This window comes from Dendrobium catenatum, unplaced genomic scaffold, assembly GCF_001605985.2.
Source record: "Dendrobium catenatum unplaced genomic scaffold, ASM160598v2 fragScaff_scaffold_716, whole genome shotgun sequence".
NCBI lineage: Eukaryota > Viridiplantae > Streptophyta > Magnoliopsida > Asparagales > Orchidaceae > Dendrobium > Dendrobium catenatum.
The window spans coordinates 2,843,530-2,861,452 of NW_021319178.1; the positions used below are offsets into that span (position 1 = coordinate 2,843,530).

Here is a 17,923-nt window from a genome sequence, read left to right on the forward strand (position 1 = left end):
ATGTCGATCTGGAGATGCAAAAGGCCTTTCTAGTTTTTTTTTTTTTTTTTTTTTTGGGGGGGGGGGGGGGGGGGGGAATGAGGGCAAAAGCCCATATATTACTATGTAAAAGAAGGTTACAAGTAAGGTATAACAAAAAAGGTTCCACTTCAAAAAATTGAAGAGAAACCAAAAACCTATACCCCTCACATTAAACAAAGAGAAATAGAAAAGTAACAACCCAGAACTACAGTCCACAAAACTTAGGTGCGAGAACACCTAAAGGACTCAGACTGCTAAACTGAAATAAACTTGATCAAAACGGCACCCACGAAACGTAATCTCTTGGTTGCCCAAAAAGAAAGGCCCTCCGAGGAGATGATTAGCAGCTACATCATCGTCCTGTACGGAAACCAAACGAGCCAACGAATTCTTCAATGAAGAACAACCGAGAGGCAGCCATCCCAAAAATTTAAGAACAAAAGCCCAGCCAAACAGATAGTGAAAAATAGAGCAGTAGCAGAATAAGTGCACCAATGACCTCCCAGCAGCAATAAAACATTCACATGAGAAATGCCCACACCAGTTATAGAGAACACCACAGCTCAACATAACCAAGTTCAGAATCCTAACCCCTTTAAACAGGCCACGGGGTTCTTAGCTTTTCCACCAATTTCCAGCTGGCTATCTTAACCTCAACAGCATTTTTGATGAGCATACAAAGAGTAGTAGAACATCTAGTTTTGAAATTAAACCTTCTTTCATTTCTTTCTCTCCAAATAAAATAAGTGGCACAGCCCACAGTGATGAGGTAAAACTTTTTTTGTTCTTTTGTCAAGTGAATATGTTCTCCCAAAAAGAGAAGCACTTGGATAAGCCTAGGCCTTAACAGAAATTCTCCCACCATAGGAATCAGATTTTTCAGAACATTGAAAGCATAATCACATTCAAATAGGAGGTGGCCATTTGTTTCAAAATGTGTAAAACATAAAGAACAGGTAGGATTAACCATAATACTCCTTTTATTAAGTTCATCCGTCGTTTTAAGCCCATTATTGAGAGCTAACCAAATGTAAGTCGAGTATCTCAGAGTATAGTGCTTATGCCACACAAGATTAAACCAATCCACTTTGCTTTCATACCTATGAAAGAAATTAATAAAAGCTGAGAAATAAGCTTTGTCTTTACCATTCCATCTTAAAGTGTCTTTAAACCCTTGATTACTACCAAATTGCTGAATAGTATAAGCTATAGAATCAGGGATAGCAGCGGGTAACAACCAGCCATCATGCCTTAGAAAATCAAAGACCGTGGCATGGAAAGGAATAAAATTGTTTAAATTTTGATTTGCAAATTCCTCCATAATGGATTTCCCATACACCCAAGGGTCCCAAAGAAATGACAAGATGCTGTTCGAGTTGAGATCAAAACTAATAATAGAATTGATTTGTAAAGCAGTCCTATTCATTTCACTCCAAAGGGGAGAAGCTTTGCTCAAAATCGGTGTCCACGGGGTGCCATATTTGGCATTTAAAAATTTAAATAGCATGGATTTAGAATTATAGAATCTAAAAACCAGAGAGCAGCAATTAGCAAATTGAAGCCCAACCATATTCGGGTTGCCCAACCCGCCCAGTTGCTTTGGTCTACAGGTATTTTTCCAAGCAATCAAAAAAAGCTTCCTGGCCTCCACATCTCTAAAGAATAAAAATCTAGAGCACATCCTACTAAGGGTCTTAATGCAAGTTTTTGACAGCATAGTTCCCCTAACCCAGTAGGTAATCGTATTGCAAATCGTGTATTTAATGAACTGAAGCCTCCCAACAAAATACAGCAACCGAGCTTTCCAACCAGCTAGATGATTAGAAATGGTATTCAAAAGAGGTTGAAAATCAGCTTTACTCAATTTTCTAACATAAATTGGAATCCCAAGATAGGTCATTTTATCACCAAAAGAAGAGATGTTGAGAGCTTCACAGATCTCCATAGGATTAGAAATTGATTTGGAGATGATAAGATTACTTTTTTCATGATTGACCAAGAGCCCAGATAACTGAGCAAAACCCTCTATAATATCCACAAGCAGATTACAGTTGTAAGTCGAGGCCTCCCCAAAAATAAGAAGATCATCTGCATAAAGCAAATGAGAAATAGCCAAATTCTTCCTATGAACCCCAATAAATCTTTCAGTCGCAGAAGGATTATCAATCATACAAGTGAAAACGTCCATAGCAATACAAAATAAATAGGGGCTAAGCGGATACCCTTGCTTAATACCCGAAGTGGAATTGAAATAACCTTCAAGTGCACCATCAATACAAATAGAAAAAGGAACGTCAGAAATACAGGCTTTTATCCAATTGATGAAAGTAGGAGGAAAACCTTTTTGTTTCAATCTGGCAAGGATGAAATCACGAGAAACTGAATCGAAAGCTTTACAAATATCAAGCTTGGCAAACATAAATTTCTGGTTGGCAGATTTTTTGAATTCCAAAAGAATTTCAGAAGCAAGAAGAGCATTATCAGTCCCAATACGATTCTTAATAAAGCCAACTTGATTTTCCCCAATAATTAAAGGCATGAAATTCTTCATCCTAAGCGCCATAATTTTTGTAATAATCTTGTAAAAAACATTACATAGGGCAATCGATAATGTTTTTTAAAGAGCTATAGCCGAAGCTTTAACAAACTTGGGAAGATAACCTTTGGAGAAAAAAGATTTGACCGCTTTGCAAATCAAAGGACCCGTAATAAGCCAAGTTGATTTATAAAACTCAAAATTGAACCCGTCTGGTCCAGGAGTTGAGTTGGAATTCCCGTGAAAGATAACAACCTTTATTTCTTCATCAGTAATAGGAGCAATGAGCGTAGAAGAGAGATGTGAAGGAATGGTGTTACCTTCAGAAATAGGCAGAGGATCACAGCAACCGACTGGTTTAGGAGCATTAAATAACTTCTCAAAATGTTCAATAATATAGTTAACCATATTAATCCTATCATTGGGATCATCACAAGCCACCAGTTTAGAAGAGCAAATATTCCTCCTCCTTACTCTAGCATAAAGAAATTTCAAGTCATCTTCCCCTTGAGAAAGCCAATTGATTTTTGCCCTTTGAAGCATCCAATTGGTCCAAGAAGTAGAACAGTCTGCAAGTTGAGCATTAATACCTTTGAATCTTTGATTCAAAGCTAAGTTTTGAGAGTCATTATTAAGTAAAACCAAACAGCAAGATTGTTGTTCCTTGAGAGAGTTGAATTGAGAAGACAAAAGAGAAGAGTTTGTCCAATCTTTACCTTTAAGAATCTCCTTAAATTTCTTTAGCTTGTTATAGAGCCCTAAGATGGGATTTCCTCTGATAGGCTGTGAGAAAATATCCATAAGATCAGCCCAAAAACCCTCTTGCTTAGTCCAAAAGTTTTTGAAAAGGAATCGATGATTCCCATTTGCTAACTGATTACTGTGGAGGACAATGGGAGAGTGATCCGAGCAAGAAGGAGGGAGCACCTCATATCTAGAAGTAGGAAATGATTCCAGCCATTTGTCATTAATAAGCATCCTATCCAACACCAAGTGAATAGGATCATTGGCCCTTTGATTGAACCAAGAAAACTTCAAGCCAAAAGAAGCTAAGTCAAATAAGCACATATCAAAGACTAGAGAATTGAAGTCCCAAAGTTGGGATGCAAGAAAGGGAGTTCCAACAGACTTTTCATTAGCATTTAAACAGCAATTGAAGTCCCCTAAAATCAGCCAAGGAGAGGAAATACCTGTCCCACTTCGTCGCCATCAAGGTTGAGATAAAGCTGGTAAGTTTCGTCCGACGTCTCATCGACTTCATTGGAGCTCGATGAATCATGCCCTAAGGGACCCTCCACTCTCAGATTTCTGGTCTGCTCGCATCTCATATCAAAATCTGTGATTGGAGAGAACGAGTATGTAATTATTAATGTGATCCGAGTGTTGTTTTTAATATGGCTGCATTGAAGTTTTTTGGAAGTTTATATATATATATATATATATATCCTTTATTTTATTTTGTGTGAAAAAGCATTGATTATTGCATTGCTTACGCTAGCTTAATTGAGATTAATTATTACTAATCAATTCTATCACAGGAACCAGTAATTAATTATCATTCATGTTTTAATTGAATATATTCAAATTAAATATGTAATGTTTAATTATGATTTTTAATGTGCTGCATGTTGTTAATTTTTTTTTCTTTTTTTTGTGTGTTGGTTCAAACAAAATGGCACGAATGTATGAATCCCGCTTTACAGCTGTAGGATTTCATTTTCCTTAAGTCAAATCGTAGTTAATCAGATTTTTCTTGAGGATAGTGTCAGGGTTTAAAGATCTGGAGTCCTTACTTCCTAAGAGTGCAAGCACACATATTTAATTACCCCTCTTACTACGTAAGAGAGAACTCTCGATTAAGGATGAATAAATTTTAGATAGTTTTAGTCTCAGTAGTATAGGAAGTGGAGGTAAACTCGATAAAGATCCCATGATTTTGTCATCCTGGGTATACCATAGTTCCAGTCTGCCAACACTAACAATCATTGACCGTACTATCCAAGGAATCTGATTAGCAGCCATGAGTTATCTCCTCTCAGGGATCCCGAGTAAAATGAAGTGGTTAGATGTGAGTTTTAGTTTTAATTTTTATTTTGGGTTTGGGATTTACATCTATTAGAATACCCAAAATTAATTTAGTTTGAGAATGATGACTTCATTTAGAAGTAACCCAAGAATTTGGACTAACGTTATGGCTTATTTAGAAAGTAGCCCAAGGTATTTAAATTTAGATTGTGACTTATGGCTTTTATAGAAAATAGCCCAGGGATTTGATTTGGAATTGGGGCTTACTGCTCTATTTCTGAGTTGCTCAATGATGGGTCTTACAACTAGTGGCGGAGCTAGAAAATGTATTTCGGGGGCCTAAATTGATGCATTTAGATTTTTACATTATTTTTGTTATGAACAATATTTGTTATATTTTCTATTTTTATTTTATTTTTATGTTATCCAATGATGGTGGTGAATCCAATGATCATGGTAGGAAAAGGTTTGGGTTATGCTTACCTTGGGTTTGCTGGCTTTGGGGTCCACCTTGTTCTATGAGTTGTTTGCTGGTTTCATGTGGGCCTTGGCTGTTTTCGGTTTGAGCTTTAGTTGTTGAAATTATAGTGGTGCCAGCTCATTAATATCTAGTGGACGTGTAGCTCATTATGAGCTGATATTTAGCTCTGAAATTATAGAAGTATGCAAGCTTTTGGGTGTGTGGAACTTGCCTTTTCCTCTTCTTGTTGCCTTTTGGGCTGCTGCAGTTTTCTGCTGGATTTCTCTCCTACGGACTGCTGCTCTCTTCAGGAATGTTGCTGCCTCTTCGTGTGGCTGCCTCCTTTACAGCTTTGGCACCTTTTTTTACCGAGAATTGAATTCCCTGCTGGAACCGAGACTTGCCTCCTGGTTTCCTGTGTTTGGCTGCAGGATCTGTGGCTTTCTCCTTGAGGTTTGCTGGACCGTTTGGAATTTCTGGACATAAATCAATTGGCTTTTCAATTCCCCATTTATTGGTGGAATTGAAGTGTTTTGGGCTGTTTAGGTTCCCCTCTATTGCCTATATATATATGAGATGCTTTGTTAAGAAATGGTTGGTGAATATTTGAGGGCAAAGTTGCTATAACCTGCGGGTTCTTCTTGGAAAAGCTTGAGAGCTTTGTCCACCTTCTTCCACCACCTCTGGAAATCTTGCGAGCTCTTTCCAACCTTTCATCTTGGCTTCTAACCTCTTTCTTCTCTACGCAAGTTTCACTCCACCTGTATCTTTCTTCTTGTTCCGTTGGTAAGAATTGTTGGTTGTTTTTTGTGGCATTTGCTGGAGGAGTTTGGTAGGACATTGGACCCCTTTGCAGTGGTGGACCCTCGGTTTGCATATCTAAACCTTATTTTAAAATATATTCCTACAATCGGTGCATGTGATGAGTCCTCTAGTAGGATGTTCTGAGGATAGTGTTTATTTGTTTTATGTTTGTTTCTTTTGCTAACTTTTCTTGTTGCTTTGGTTTTTTGGATGATCCCTACTTTTCTATTCTGAATTTTAGTTCTATTGTGTTCTCCAAAAGTTTCTCAAAGTTATATAAAAGTGAGTTTTGATTTACTTGGTTTTCTCTTTAACTTTTGTTCTAAGTTGCTTACATCATAAATTATTATTTTTTATTTTCCTTCAACTTTTTACATCCGAACTTGGGACCAATATAGCCAGTTCTAAAAATGATAAAACTTTGATGGTGAATTAGTTTATTTTTTCCTTCACAAAATGACTTCCAATCATCAAATCATTTTATTACTACTAGATGGGTTCAATATATTAACTAAAAACATGATATTAAAAATTTCTTTGCACAAAAATAAATCATTAAATCTCTTTAAGATCGAATCAATACATGATCAAGTTAATATCAGCCAAGAAAAAAATGTAAATGAATAGGAAATTAAATTTGGAGTGATTTGAATGGACGGCTGATGTTAAATCTCTTGATCATGGATCATTTATTGGGCATTTAAATGTCTTAGTGATATCAGAATTTGACGTTCTTGGGCTCGTTAGATTTGTCTCATCTAGCCACTCAATTCGACTATAACCAAGTCATGTTTGGAAACCATTTGGTAATCCAAATTATGGTTTAAACCTTCCAAATATGCTTCGAGTATTTGATTTGGAGTCATTTGGGTTCGTATTGAGTTGAATTTGGTGTCGTTGGGTTCGCATTTTTGAGACGTTCAGTTCGATTGTAAGTTTGCTGAAATCGGAGTTCATATGGTCTCTCATTTAATTCTTACAGTTTCCAACATGCTTTTTTCTCTATATTCTCTTTTTTTTTTCATTTTTTTAGAGGGGGGGGGGGGGGGCGCGGGCCCCCCCTCCCCAAAAAAAAGGCTTAGACCCCCCCCTTCCCTCCGCCCATGCTTACAACCTAACTCTATAGTGAGGCTGCCCGAATGTTTTAATTGATTTGTAGGACTTATGGTTTCCATTAGAAAATAGCCTTAAAAAGGCGGGTCTTACAATTTAATCATTTAGATTAAGATGCTCAATGATTTGAATTAGATTATTTAGGGTTTAGGATTATTGCTATTTATTTAGCAATTTTCCTAAAACATGGGTCTTACGACTTCACTGAAAAGTTTCCCAAATAATGGGTCTTACAACTTAGCCCTATAGGCTAAGATGCCCAAAGTTTTAAATTTGTTTGTTTCGATTAGATTTGGGTTAGGTCTTATGACTTCCCTTAGAAAATTGCATGGTTATTTATAGGATTATTAGGGTCGATATACTTCATTTTAAAAAATTTTCTTAACACATGGGACTTACAACTTCACTTAGAAGTGGCCCGTTGGTGGGTCTTACAACCTAACTCTATAGGCTAGGATGCTCATAGGTTTTAGTTATTTGGGTAGGACTTATGGCTTCTTTTGGAAAGTAACCTAAAAAAAAAGCATGTCTTACAACTTTATTCCTTAGACTAAGATGCCCAAAGGTTTAAATTTGATTATTTGGTTAGATTTGGGTTTTAGGTTCATTGCAATTTATTTAACAATTTTTCTAAAACGTGGATCTTATGGCTTCACTTAGAAGTTGCACGGAGATTTATATTTAAATTGGGATTTACGACTTTCGTAGAATGTAACACAAGTATTTGATTTAAATTGAACTTATGACTTTCGTAGAAAGTAGCCCGTTAGTGGGTCTTACAACCTAATCCTATAGAATATGATGCCCATAAATTTTGATTGGAATGTTAGTTGGAAGATTCAGTGGCTTTCTTAGAAGTTGTTTGGTTATTTGTAGGAGCGTTAGGGTTGTTGTACTTTATTATAAAAGTATCCCCAACATATGGGACTTACTATTTCACTTAGAAGTGGCCCGTTGGTGGGTCTTACAACCTAACCCTATAGGCTAGGATGCCCGAATGCATTAATTCAGATTTTTAATTGATTTTGTATTTAAATTACTTTAGATTTTTTGAAACTCTTGAATTTACAAAAGCTCTCGAATTTTAAATAGCTCATAGATTTTACATAATTAACCTTAATCAATTAATTATTTCAATTAATGAATTGATTAATTAAGATCAAAATTAGATTGCTCTCTAATTGCTCCAAGAAGTTCTATAATTTTACAGGAAATTTCGGCAGCCTCCCGGCATCTCCTCCCCACCAAGGGAGAAATCGGGACGGCACTGCCGTAATTTCTTTCTACCTAGATCTAAGGTCAACGGCATAGGGCCTTTGATTTTGAACCATCCCACCAGGATCTAAGATCAACTGCGTGGGGTCTTCGAATTTTATTTCATCCCGCCCAGATCTAAGATCAATGGCGCGGGGGCTTCAAATTTAAAACCATTCGCCCGGATCTAAAATCATGACGTGGGTCTACAAATTGAAATTTATCTCGCTGAGATCGGAGATCAATGACAAAAGATCTTTGAAATAAATTTAAATTTGTAACCTTGCAATTGCCTAAAAAAATGACTTTATTTTTGTTGCATATCAATTTATCTCAATATTTTAAATCAATATAATTAATTGCAGTAATACTGCATAACTGACAAACCTTTTCATTTTATTCTATGAAGCAATTGTAATGTTGTGCAAAATGACAAACCTTTTGATTTTATTCTCGGAAGCAATTAAGACAATGTCTTGTCTTATCTTGCATTAAATACTGAGCTTGGATAATGGATTATACAGAAGTTCACATGCAATAGTCCAATAGCTTGTTCTTCCTGATTTAAGCTATTATGATTTAATTCCTTGATGCAGCAAGCAACGGGATAGAATTCCTTGAGGCAGCAAGCAACGGGATAGGAATATCATGCAAACAAACAAAGACCGGGTGACATCCGGAGGAAAAAAAGGATCAGACGGCCTATTTGAATGGTAATCGCGTAGGTTATTTGGCCTAATTGGAGTAGTGTATGAATACTTATATAATCAAGATATCTGTATAGGTGGAGATAGTGAGTATAGGTATTTGATTTAGACCAGTCAATATCGGAACCGACCCGAAAATCCGGCCTGGAATTTTCGGGTTTGGGTTGACCCGAACCCGAAACGGGTCGGGTTCGGGTCCGGAAAACCGACCCATTTGCAAAAACGGGTCGGGAACCCGTTTATTTTAAAAAAATTCGAATTTCCGGCCTGGAATTTTCGGGTTTGGGTTGACCCGAACCCAAAACGGGTGGGGTTCGGGTCCGGAAAACCGACCTATTTGCAAAAACGGGTCGGGTTCGGGTTGACCCAACGGGTTGCCGGGTCAACCCGAAAACCCGTTTATTTTAAAAAAATTCGAATTTCTGCCCCCGCGCTACCCGCCAGCCCCGAGCTGCCCGCTGCCCGCCAGCCCCCGCCCAACTGGCCAAGCCAGTTCCACGCAGGCGTGTCCCGAGGCAGGCCATTTGGCCCATTTCCGCTCGTCCCGAGGCAAGCCAGGCCAGACGGCGGCCAGTGGCGTTTCCGCGTTCCGTCCCGAGGCGGCGGGCGGCCCAGGCTAATTCAGCGTCGCCGGCGTCCGCAGATCCGCGTCGGCGTCCAAAGGCAATGTCGCGTCCGCGGCTACGCGGGTCGGGTCGGGTTGACCCGAAGCGGGTCGGATTCTGGTCCAGAAAATTGACCCGTTTGCAAAACCAGGTCGGGTCAACCCGAACCCGAATAATGTCGGGTCAGTTTCGGGTTCGGGTCAGCCCGACCCGTAACCCGAAATTGACAGGTCTAATTTGATTAGACATTGAAAAGGGTCCGATGGTTTTGATCACACGGAAGTGAGGACTTGTTCGTCTGTGCGTGCGAATAAGGCCGACAACGACGAGTTTGATTCCGCCTGTAACAGGTGCGGGTAGCACGGACTTCAACTAAGCAGCAGCTTGTGGGAGACGAAGCAAAAGATCAAGAACAAGATTTCAGAAAAAGAAAAAAATAAACTTAATTCTGGCATTTGTATTAATAGCACAAGAATTTTTTTTTTAAAGCTCTTACTGACTCATCATGTCATGAAAGAAATTCAGTCATGTAACTTAATGACTGACTTTTTTTTTAGTCAACATTGCTTGCTGTTAATGAGGAACTTTTATTTGGTCCGGTGAACGTACGTAGAGCTACGTTCGGCCGGCACTAAGACTGCAGGCACAAAACGAGAAATACAGAGCAAATACCAACAATAACGAGAAATATCATTATGTGAAGACAAAATACTGAATAATACCGAGCAATACCGAGTAATCCCGAAAATACCGAGTTTTTTCTAAAAAAACTCGGTATTGTTCGGTATTACTCGATATTGATCTTCACATAGCGGTATTCCTCGTTATTACCAAACAAACACCAAGCAATATTGACCAAATACGGAGCAAAAACTGAGTAACAATCCTCTGACTGAACGTAGAGCTACGTCCGGTCAGAGGACGTAATAAAAGTTCGTTAATGAGGCTAGTTATCGATTTCATGGAGGAAAGCTCGATGACATTACGGTCGTAGTTTCTTATGTAACTTCCATAAGCACTCGAGTTCCATGCTTTTCTTCTGTGAACACAACTCTTAGTGTGTATTTGCTGAGCAGGTAAAGTAATGCACTTTTGTCAGTGACGTCGGAGCTGAACCGTTAATTGTATTAAACTTCAGGCTATATTAAGTCCATTTGGTAGTATAGGGCTATAGAGATGTAATGCTTTCTTGTTTTGTATGTAGCCTATTATGATGCTTTCTTTTGACTACAAATAGGTAGCCAATGCTTGTAATAAGGGAGATTTTTGGAGATTAATAAAATTAGAGTTTTACTCTTGTGAATTTTCTGTATCCTAAGATTGTTCTTAGGTGGTGGTTCTTGCTCCAAGGAGGAGTTCTTGGAGTGGTGTCCGGCGACCGTCACCGGATCGTCGACGTGAATTCGTCGAGCCCCCTCCGGTCTGGTGTCAGTCAGTGTTTGGAATTTACTTTTACAGTTTTTTTTCCATTTCAGTGTTACTTGCAGTGCCTATTTCTGTTCTTGGTGTGATTCTCATCATGATAAAACCCAAGTCTGTTGATGAGCCAACCCCGTGAAATTGGAAATTGCTTCTATGAAATATGTTGTAGCTTGCCTGCATTTTAGAATCTTATTTTGAGTGCAAACTTGGTATTTCACTACTCTTGCAAAATCTGCTTCAGTCAATCAATGATGATGATTTTTTTTAATCAACATTGTGAAATATAATGCTTTTGTATTCAATTATTCTAAATTATAATGTTCTAACTAATTCTATAATTATTTTTTAAAGAAAACATGAAAAATAAAAATAATATGATGCATAGAAATTTTGCTCGTTATCGCACAATCATGATCAAAGCAACTACTTAAGCCAAAAAAGACAAATCATAGCGTTTGCACCATTGCCTCGCTAGCTGAATAATGATCTTGGTGTCGCACATCGCTAACTTGCCACGATCTTATGCCCATATTCTCACTACCTTATAAAAAGAAGGTGACATATTAAACCGTCGACATCCATGACTCCACATTAAGGTAACTACGCATAACCATCATTACATGATAGGTTAACTTTCGCATGCAACTAGTTCGCCCAATGTATCAAATAGGGGATCATAAAATAAAGTCGAAGGCAGTAGGGCATAAAAGAGGAGGAAGAGGAAGAAAATCTCTTATAAGGCCAAGGATCTTTGCATTTTCTTCTCTCATCTCTGAAATTTCATTGTAACTCAATCATAATTGACGGTGAATGATGGGGGGAAATGGAGTAACTTCAGGATGACTTCACCTCAAATGTGAACAACCGAATAAAAGAAAAGAAAATAAAGAGAATAAGAGATTAAATTTCTCTTAAATATTTTGTTAAACAATTGATGAGCATTGTCTAAACTATAACATTTCGCATACATATTGATTAGAAGATTGTAGAAAAGAAAGCTACATGCCGCGTTCTAGAAAGTTTTAAGTTGTAAAAACAGAACTCCTTATTCCTTTGCATTTGATTGGTTTGCTCAAGATGTCAAGCCACATTGATGGGGATTCCTATTTGAACTAACTATTGATTTTATGATATTCATGATAATTCTATACATAATATAAAATAAAGCATGGTAGATTTTGATGTCTTATATAAACTAGACATTGAACAAAACAATTAACAACATCAAGCCTTTAATTTAACCCACTATGTGGGGTCGGCTACATGAATTCTTTGTCTTCATTGTATCCAGTATAAGAGTCAAATTCTCATTTAAATTTAATAAAAAAATGGCATTTCTTATATTATATAACCAAGTTTTTTTAGGTCTACATCAACCTCTCTTAACATAGGTCAAATCTAAAACATCTACTCTCCTAATTGAGTCATCAGAAGACTGGCATTTTACGTGACCAAATCATGTAAGACAACTCTCCCTAATCTTATATGCCACTAGAGCTACTCCAACATTTTCATGTATATGCTCGTTTCACATTCTATCTCTAAGAGTAACGCCACTCATCCAACTAAGTATCCTCATCCCTGCAACACTTAATTTAATTATATACTTCTCTTTTAATGTCCAATATTATGCGCCATGAAGCATTGCAAGTCTCGCCATCATCTTATGGGTACTTTTCAATCACATAACAGGCCCGATGCAATATTCATCCACTTCAACCATCCAATTTGATTTCTACTAATAATAGCATCATATACTTCACAATCACTCTGGACAATATACCCGAGATATCTAAAACATGAACTCTTATTAAGACTTGATCGCCTGTTGACTACCACACAACACTCAACTTCTTTCATCTAGGACTTATGACCTAGGAACGACATTATTCTTTTATGAAGTAATATAAACATAGTATTTAAATGTAATAATATTTTTATCATGAACTGGGTACTAAGTTTCAAAAAATATATATCAATCATTAAATTTATGTAATACTCATAAATTTTCTTATAATGATTCCTTTTTAATTAACATTTATGCATTCACATGTTACTATTAAGTAATACTAATCATCATAATTCATAATAATTATTATATTCACATATATTTGGCTTTAAATTATCTATATTAAATTTATTTTATTAACTATCAAACATACTTTAAAAATATGTCTTTATATTCTTCCAACCTTCCAGAAATTTCACTCTCAAACTTATTTAATAGAGACTTAAACTTAGTATTTAAAAAAATATATATATTTACAATATATTTGACAAATAATTAATTTAATATAAGAAAAATATATTCTTTCGAAATAAAATGTTTTCTCCCATTTACTGTAATTTAATAATTGCATATCAATTAGTCTTCTTTCTAGTATATAATAATAAGGTGATAGTATGCAAATATGAATTTGGTTGATCAACCTATAAACGCGTTTGCAAAAGCCATGTGCCTAACTTCAATAAAAGGAAAGGACACGTTGCAGCCTTCCATCAACCAAAATCCCAAATAACTATTTTATTTATTATCCTGCAGAAGCAGAGGCTTCAGACTTTCAGAATATCGCCACGCGTAGAACGCGGCCCAGTTAGGAAATCGCTTCCCTCCAAAGTAACTCAGCTATAAATACTACACCGCTTCTTCAACAATCAGCACCTTCATCTGCGTTTGTTTTCAAAGAATCGCACAGCTTCTTCTATCTCTTTCTACTCATCCCTTTGTTTCTTATATCTCTCTTCTATCTCTTTCTGCTCATCGCTATAGACTATATTCATCATACTCAGTACAGCTGCCTTTCGTTCATTCAGCAAATATGAGTTCTTATGCTGATCAGGCTAATGTTAGAGGTAATTCTCAGGGCCCATTTTAGGAAAAATTATTACGTGCGGAGTTCGGATTCATTCGGAGGCGAATCCAGACGCGCTGCATCACCCGGTGCCCGGTGCATCCGGGTGACGTGACGCATCCAAATTCGCCTCTGGATGATCCGGACACTACACGTAATAATAATCTCTCCCATTTCAGACAACTTTGTTTCCCACGTATTTGTCGTATAATGTTTTTGTTATTTTTGAAATTTTTGTGATGATAAATAGATTTTTTCGCAATCAAATTTGCTAGAGTATGATGATTATGAAAAAGTTTGATATCTTACTTTATCTAAAAAAAAAAAAAAACTTTTTCAAGATAACAATTTTCAGAGCCTCAAAAGGATTTCTCTGCTTATATGATGGAAAGAAAACAATTCATATCGTATTCATGCAGAATATGATAAGTTTTGAAATTGTTTCCTTATAATGTCTTTGATGATTTGATTCAAATGGAAAAAATAGATTAAAATGTAGAGAGATGAGATTGTGTACATCAATACCTCCGTTAAGAACACCAGCATTTGCATTGATGAATGAATTGTACTAAAAATTTAATTTCCTGCAACAAAAGTGATGAAATTTTTTGAATTTTTTCAAAGTTTAATAACTTAGTGCACTCACTCACACCTCCACTCTGATATCCTACTCCAGGTCCAGGGCAGGCCTATCCACCTGCAGAAGGGAAACCGCCAGTTCATGCCGCGCCTCCTCCAATGGGGTACCCTGTGAACAACAGTGTTAACTACTCCCAACAAGTTCCAGTGAAGACTAAAAAACGTGGCGATGGATTCTGGAAAGGATGGTAATTCTTGTTTCAGTTATTATTATTTGTTGATGCTGATTTCAGTTTAGTTTGTTCAATAATGCTAGTTTTTGTGCTTTGCAGTTGTGCTGCTCTGTGCTGCTGTTGCTTGGTGGATATGTGCGTTTGAGACTGGGAGGAGATCGGCTATATTAGGATAGCTAATAATAAGTGAAGGTGTATTGATTCTTATTATAAGTGTGGGATTAGATAGATGCATTTTTTGCATCTGTGTGTATTGTTTTTGTTTCAGATTTAGTTTGTATTTGTGCGTTTGTAAATTTTTTTATTGTTCAGCTGCTTGTAAATTGTTGAAACATATAGTTGATGAGGAATAATTGATACATACATAGCATCCATGGCTGTATAGGATGTCTTGTTGATTAACAAGAAAGTTACAAGCTCTTTTCCGTCTCAAGCTTCGTTTGGAATGGCTTTCTTACTGTTTCTTAAAGTAGCTTTCTTACTAGAAAATTATTTTAAGAAGCACTAAGAAAGCCGTCCGAAACGAAGCCTTAATCAGGGTTTAGGTTTGGTTTCTCAAATTTTGTTATTGTTAAAGAGACGTATAATCAAAAGGGATGTTTGATTAGAAGCATAAGTCAGCTTAAGTTTTAAGTCTAATCAAACAGCCCATTCTAATGTCTCCTGAGTAATTTAAGTTGAGTAAAAGATAAGTTAGGTGTTGTTGTGTTTAATGTTAAGTGTATGTTTATCAATTACAATGATTAAATAAATTTAAATGTAATTCAACTCATTAGAATAATTTCAATCATATTAAACCTATTTTTAAAAAAATAATTAAAACTTAAATTTCTTTTCATAGATGTCTTTTTACAACAATTATTCATATATTTTCCTAATCTTATCTTCTCAAAGTTATCAAGTTTATATGTTCATGATAAAAAATTAATTTATAATGAATTTAATTATTATAAATATGTAATCACAATTAAGTTTTCATAGACTTAGAATACTTTCCTACCACAATTGTCATTTTCATTCAAAAAATAACCAATAATACTCTTACAATCTTCTAAGCATTTGATTGCAATCTATAACTCATACTTCATACGAGTAACTAAGCAATAATTCAAACTGCTAATTGATAAGATAAATGGTAGTTATCACCTTACAATCACAGAGTACGCAGCAAAGGCTTCCTCGATACTACTTGTCATGTTTAATCTTCCAGTTATGGGCTGTCCTTGGAGCGCTAGCAATGCCTTCATAGTACCAAGGTTGCAGCTTCTGCTTGTTCCAGGCCTTAATGAAGCCTGAGAAAAGATCACGAGCTGCTTCAGATGAGAGGTCAGAGAAATATATTCCTCTCTCTTCTTTAAGCCAGGTTGAGAACTCATTGTTTTTGGAAAAGTAGTCTTCATCAGACAGTTCCTTGAAACCCTCCTTTCACATGAAAAAACATTAATCAATGTCTTATTCCAAAGAAGGAACATAGTAAAAGAGTTAAAGGTCCTATTGATCCTATTGATGTTTCCTAATGTGTCCTTTTGTCTAATAGAGGCACCATAAACTACATTAAGGCTGCTCACAAACTCATTCACTCCACCATTTGAAGAAAGCATGAAATCTTTATTTTAAAGTTGATTTCAAAAAAATCATTTGACTGTCGAGACTTAGAACTTCTGATTTTCATTTTGCCTGAGAGATTTTTCCTTCTAGATTTTTTGGATGAATTAAGGTAGTTCTTATTTATACCAACTCTGTTCTTGTCGTTGATGAAGTGGGGCCTCGATTCAAATGCCAAAGGAAACCGTCAAAAAGATCCCCAATTATTTTTAACATTATGGTGAAAATCCTCAGGGTTGTTACTTTTTATAATTTGATTGATGGTTGTTCATGAAGAGGACTTCATGCTTAATAAAGTGTTCAATTTTCTAATGAAGAACTCCTCTTTTGTGATGATACTGATTTACAAACACAATATCTTAGGCATCTTCTTCTTCTTCTTTGTAACCTTCTGGATTTACAATTTACTTTAATAAGTTCTCTCTTTATTATATTGGAAGAATCAATGATCACACTGATATTTTTATTAAAACCTTGAGATGTGTTATGAAATATCTTCCTTCAAAATATATTGGTATCCCGCTTGGTGTAAAATTAGACTCTTGTCATTGAAATCATTCATAAAAAGCTTTTTCCTATTTAAAGGGAGAATCTTGACTCTCATCACCTTTGCAATTACTACCCTTCATCTATCTTTTTTGTTCTATTTTTATATTCATTTTTGGGTGATACAAAATATTGATTGAATTTGGAATATTTTCTTCAGGACTGCTAATGATAAGGAGCATTTATTAGGTGGAACAAAATTTGTAGATATAACAAATTTGGTGTTCTTGAAGTGATAAATCTTATATCTGTCAATACTTTCTAAAGGGGTTTGGAAAACTATCAGCAATGATGCCTCTTCTATTGCTTGTAACATTATTAAGGGGCCCATTAGGATATTGAGCCTCCTGCTGAGTTTTGGAGGAAATGTTAATAAGGAAAATTTCAGTGTGAAATCTCTCTTCCTTAATAATCGCACTAAATGTTACATGTTGATTTGGAAATCATCAAAGTTTATTCATTTGTGTGGGTGGTTTTCCTTAATAAATTGTCAAGCAAGTTTATTTAAGCTGAAATTGGTGGATTCTAAGAATTGTGATGGACCGGTTCACCAACCGGTCCATCCACCCGGACCCCTGAGGGTCTACGGGCGGACAAGGCAGAGGCGGGCGAACCCGCCTGGAGCCAGGGAAAATTTCGGTGGGCCCTTTGGGCCCACCCATTTGGATCGGACGGCTCTCAAGGGGGGGCGGAATAGTATTGCATCTCTTCCTTTTTGCATCAAGGAGAAAGAGTCATGTTTCTAATTCTGGTAGGCATATTCGGGATGTTTTCTTTCTGGCTTTATGGAATATTTATAATGATAGAAACATGTTATTTCAAGATAAAGAGACATCAAAGGACATTTGGTATAATATCATTTTGTTTTCATATTTTTGGATTTACTCTTGTAAGACAAGAAAAGCATAGACTATTAAAGATTATACAACAAATTTTGGGCTCCTCCCAAACAATGCTAAGAATCTTATTATTAAAAATATGAAACTTTTTTGTCCTTTCTATAACCAAGAATTTGTGTTCTTGTGTATTCTTTCCTTGTGCCATTTTTTTTTATTTCGTTTAATGAGAAGGCTTTGGTCCAATTTTTTTCCCTTAAAAAATACACAAGATAAGCACTTCCCCTCTCATTCCATAAAGTGTACATTATTAGAAGCCAAATCA

General features: G+C 36.2%; 4 protein-coding genes across 5 annotated transcripts in view; 1 reads left to right on the forward strand and 3 right to left on the reverse strand.

The window, feature by feature from the left end:
• Window positions 1-267: 267 nt before the first annotated feature.
• LOC110096783 lies at window positions 268-2,584 on the reverse strand. Its single transcript, XM_020822868.1, has 2 exons — window positions 989-2,584; window positions 268-381 (listed from the first exon to the last, which is right to left on the reverse strand). The coding sequence occupies exons 1-2, from the start codon at window positions 2,582-2,584 to the stop codon at window positions 268-270; spliced, it is 1,710 nt and encodes a 569-aa protein (XP_020678527.1).
• A 54-nt stretch (window positions 2,585-2,638) lies between these two features.
• LOC110096792 lies at window positions 2,639-4,579 on the reverse strand. Its single transcript, XM_020822877.1, has 3 exons — window positions 4,474-4,579; window positions 3,748-3,893; window positions 2,639-3,589 (listed from the first exon to the last, which is right to left on the reverse strand). Exons 1-3 carry the CDS (start codon window positions 4,577-4,579, stop codon window positions 2,639-2,641), a joined length of 1,203 nt encoding a protein of 400 aa, XP_020678536.1.
• An 8,957-nt stretch (window positions 4,580-13,536) lies between these two features.
• Window positions 13,537-14,981, forward strand: LOC110096545 (cysteine-rich and transmembrane domain-containing protein WIH1-like). 2 transcript variants are annotated; one of them, XM_020822571.2, is made up of 3 exons: window positions 13,537-13,800; window positions 14,482-14,626; window positions 14,711-14,981. In XM_020822571.2, exons 1-3 carry the CDS (start codon window positions 13,767-13,769, stop codon window positions 14,754-14,756), a joined length of 225 nt encoding a protein of 74 aa, XP_020678230.1. In that variant the 5' UTR covers window positions 13,537-13,766; the 3' UTR covers window positions 14,757-14,981. The 2 variants fall into 2 exon arrangements, with proteins under 2 accessions (XP_020678230.1, XP_020678220.1); XM_020822561.2 differs by having other exon boundaries at window positions 13,549-13,800; window positions 14,476-14,626.
• LOC110096556 (style cell-cycle inhibitor 1-A) overlaps window positions 14,264-17,923 on the reverse strand; it is a 9,831-nt gene continuing 6,171 nt past the window's right edge. The window contains exons 4-5 of the mRNA XM_020822576.2: window positions 15,758-16,033; window positions 14,264-14,547 (exon numbers count right to left, since the gene is read on the reverse strand). Coding sequence (XP_020678235.1) covers window positions 15,797-16,033 — 237 coding nt within the window. The 3' untranslated portion in view covers window positions 14,264-14,547; window positions 15,758-15,796. The remainder of the gene's footprint in view (window positions 14,548-15,757; window positions 16,034-17,923) is intronic.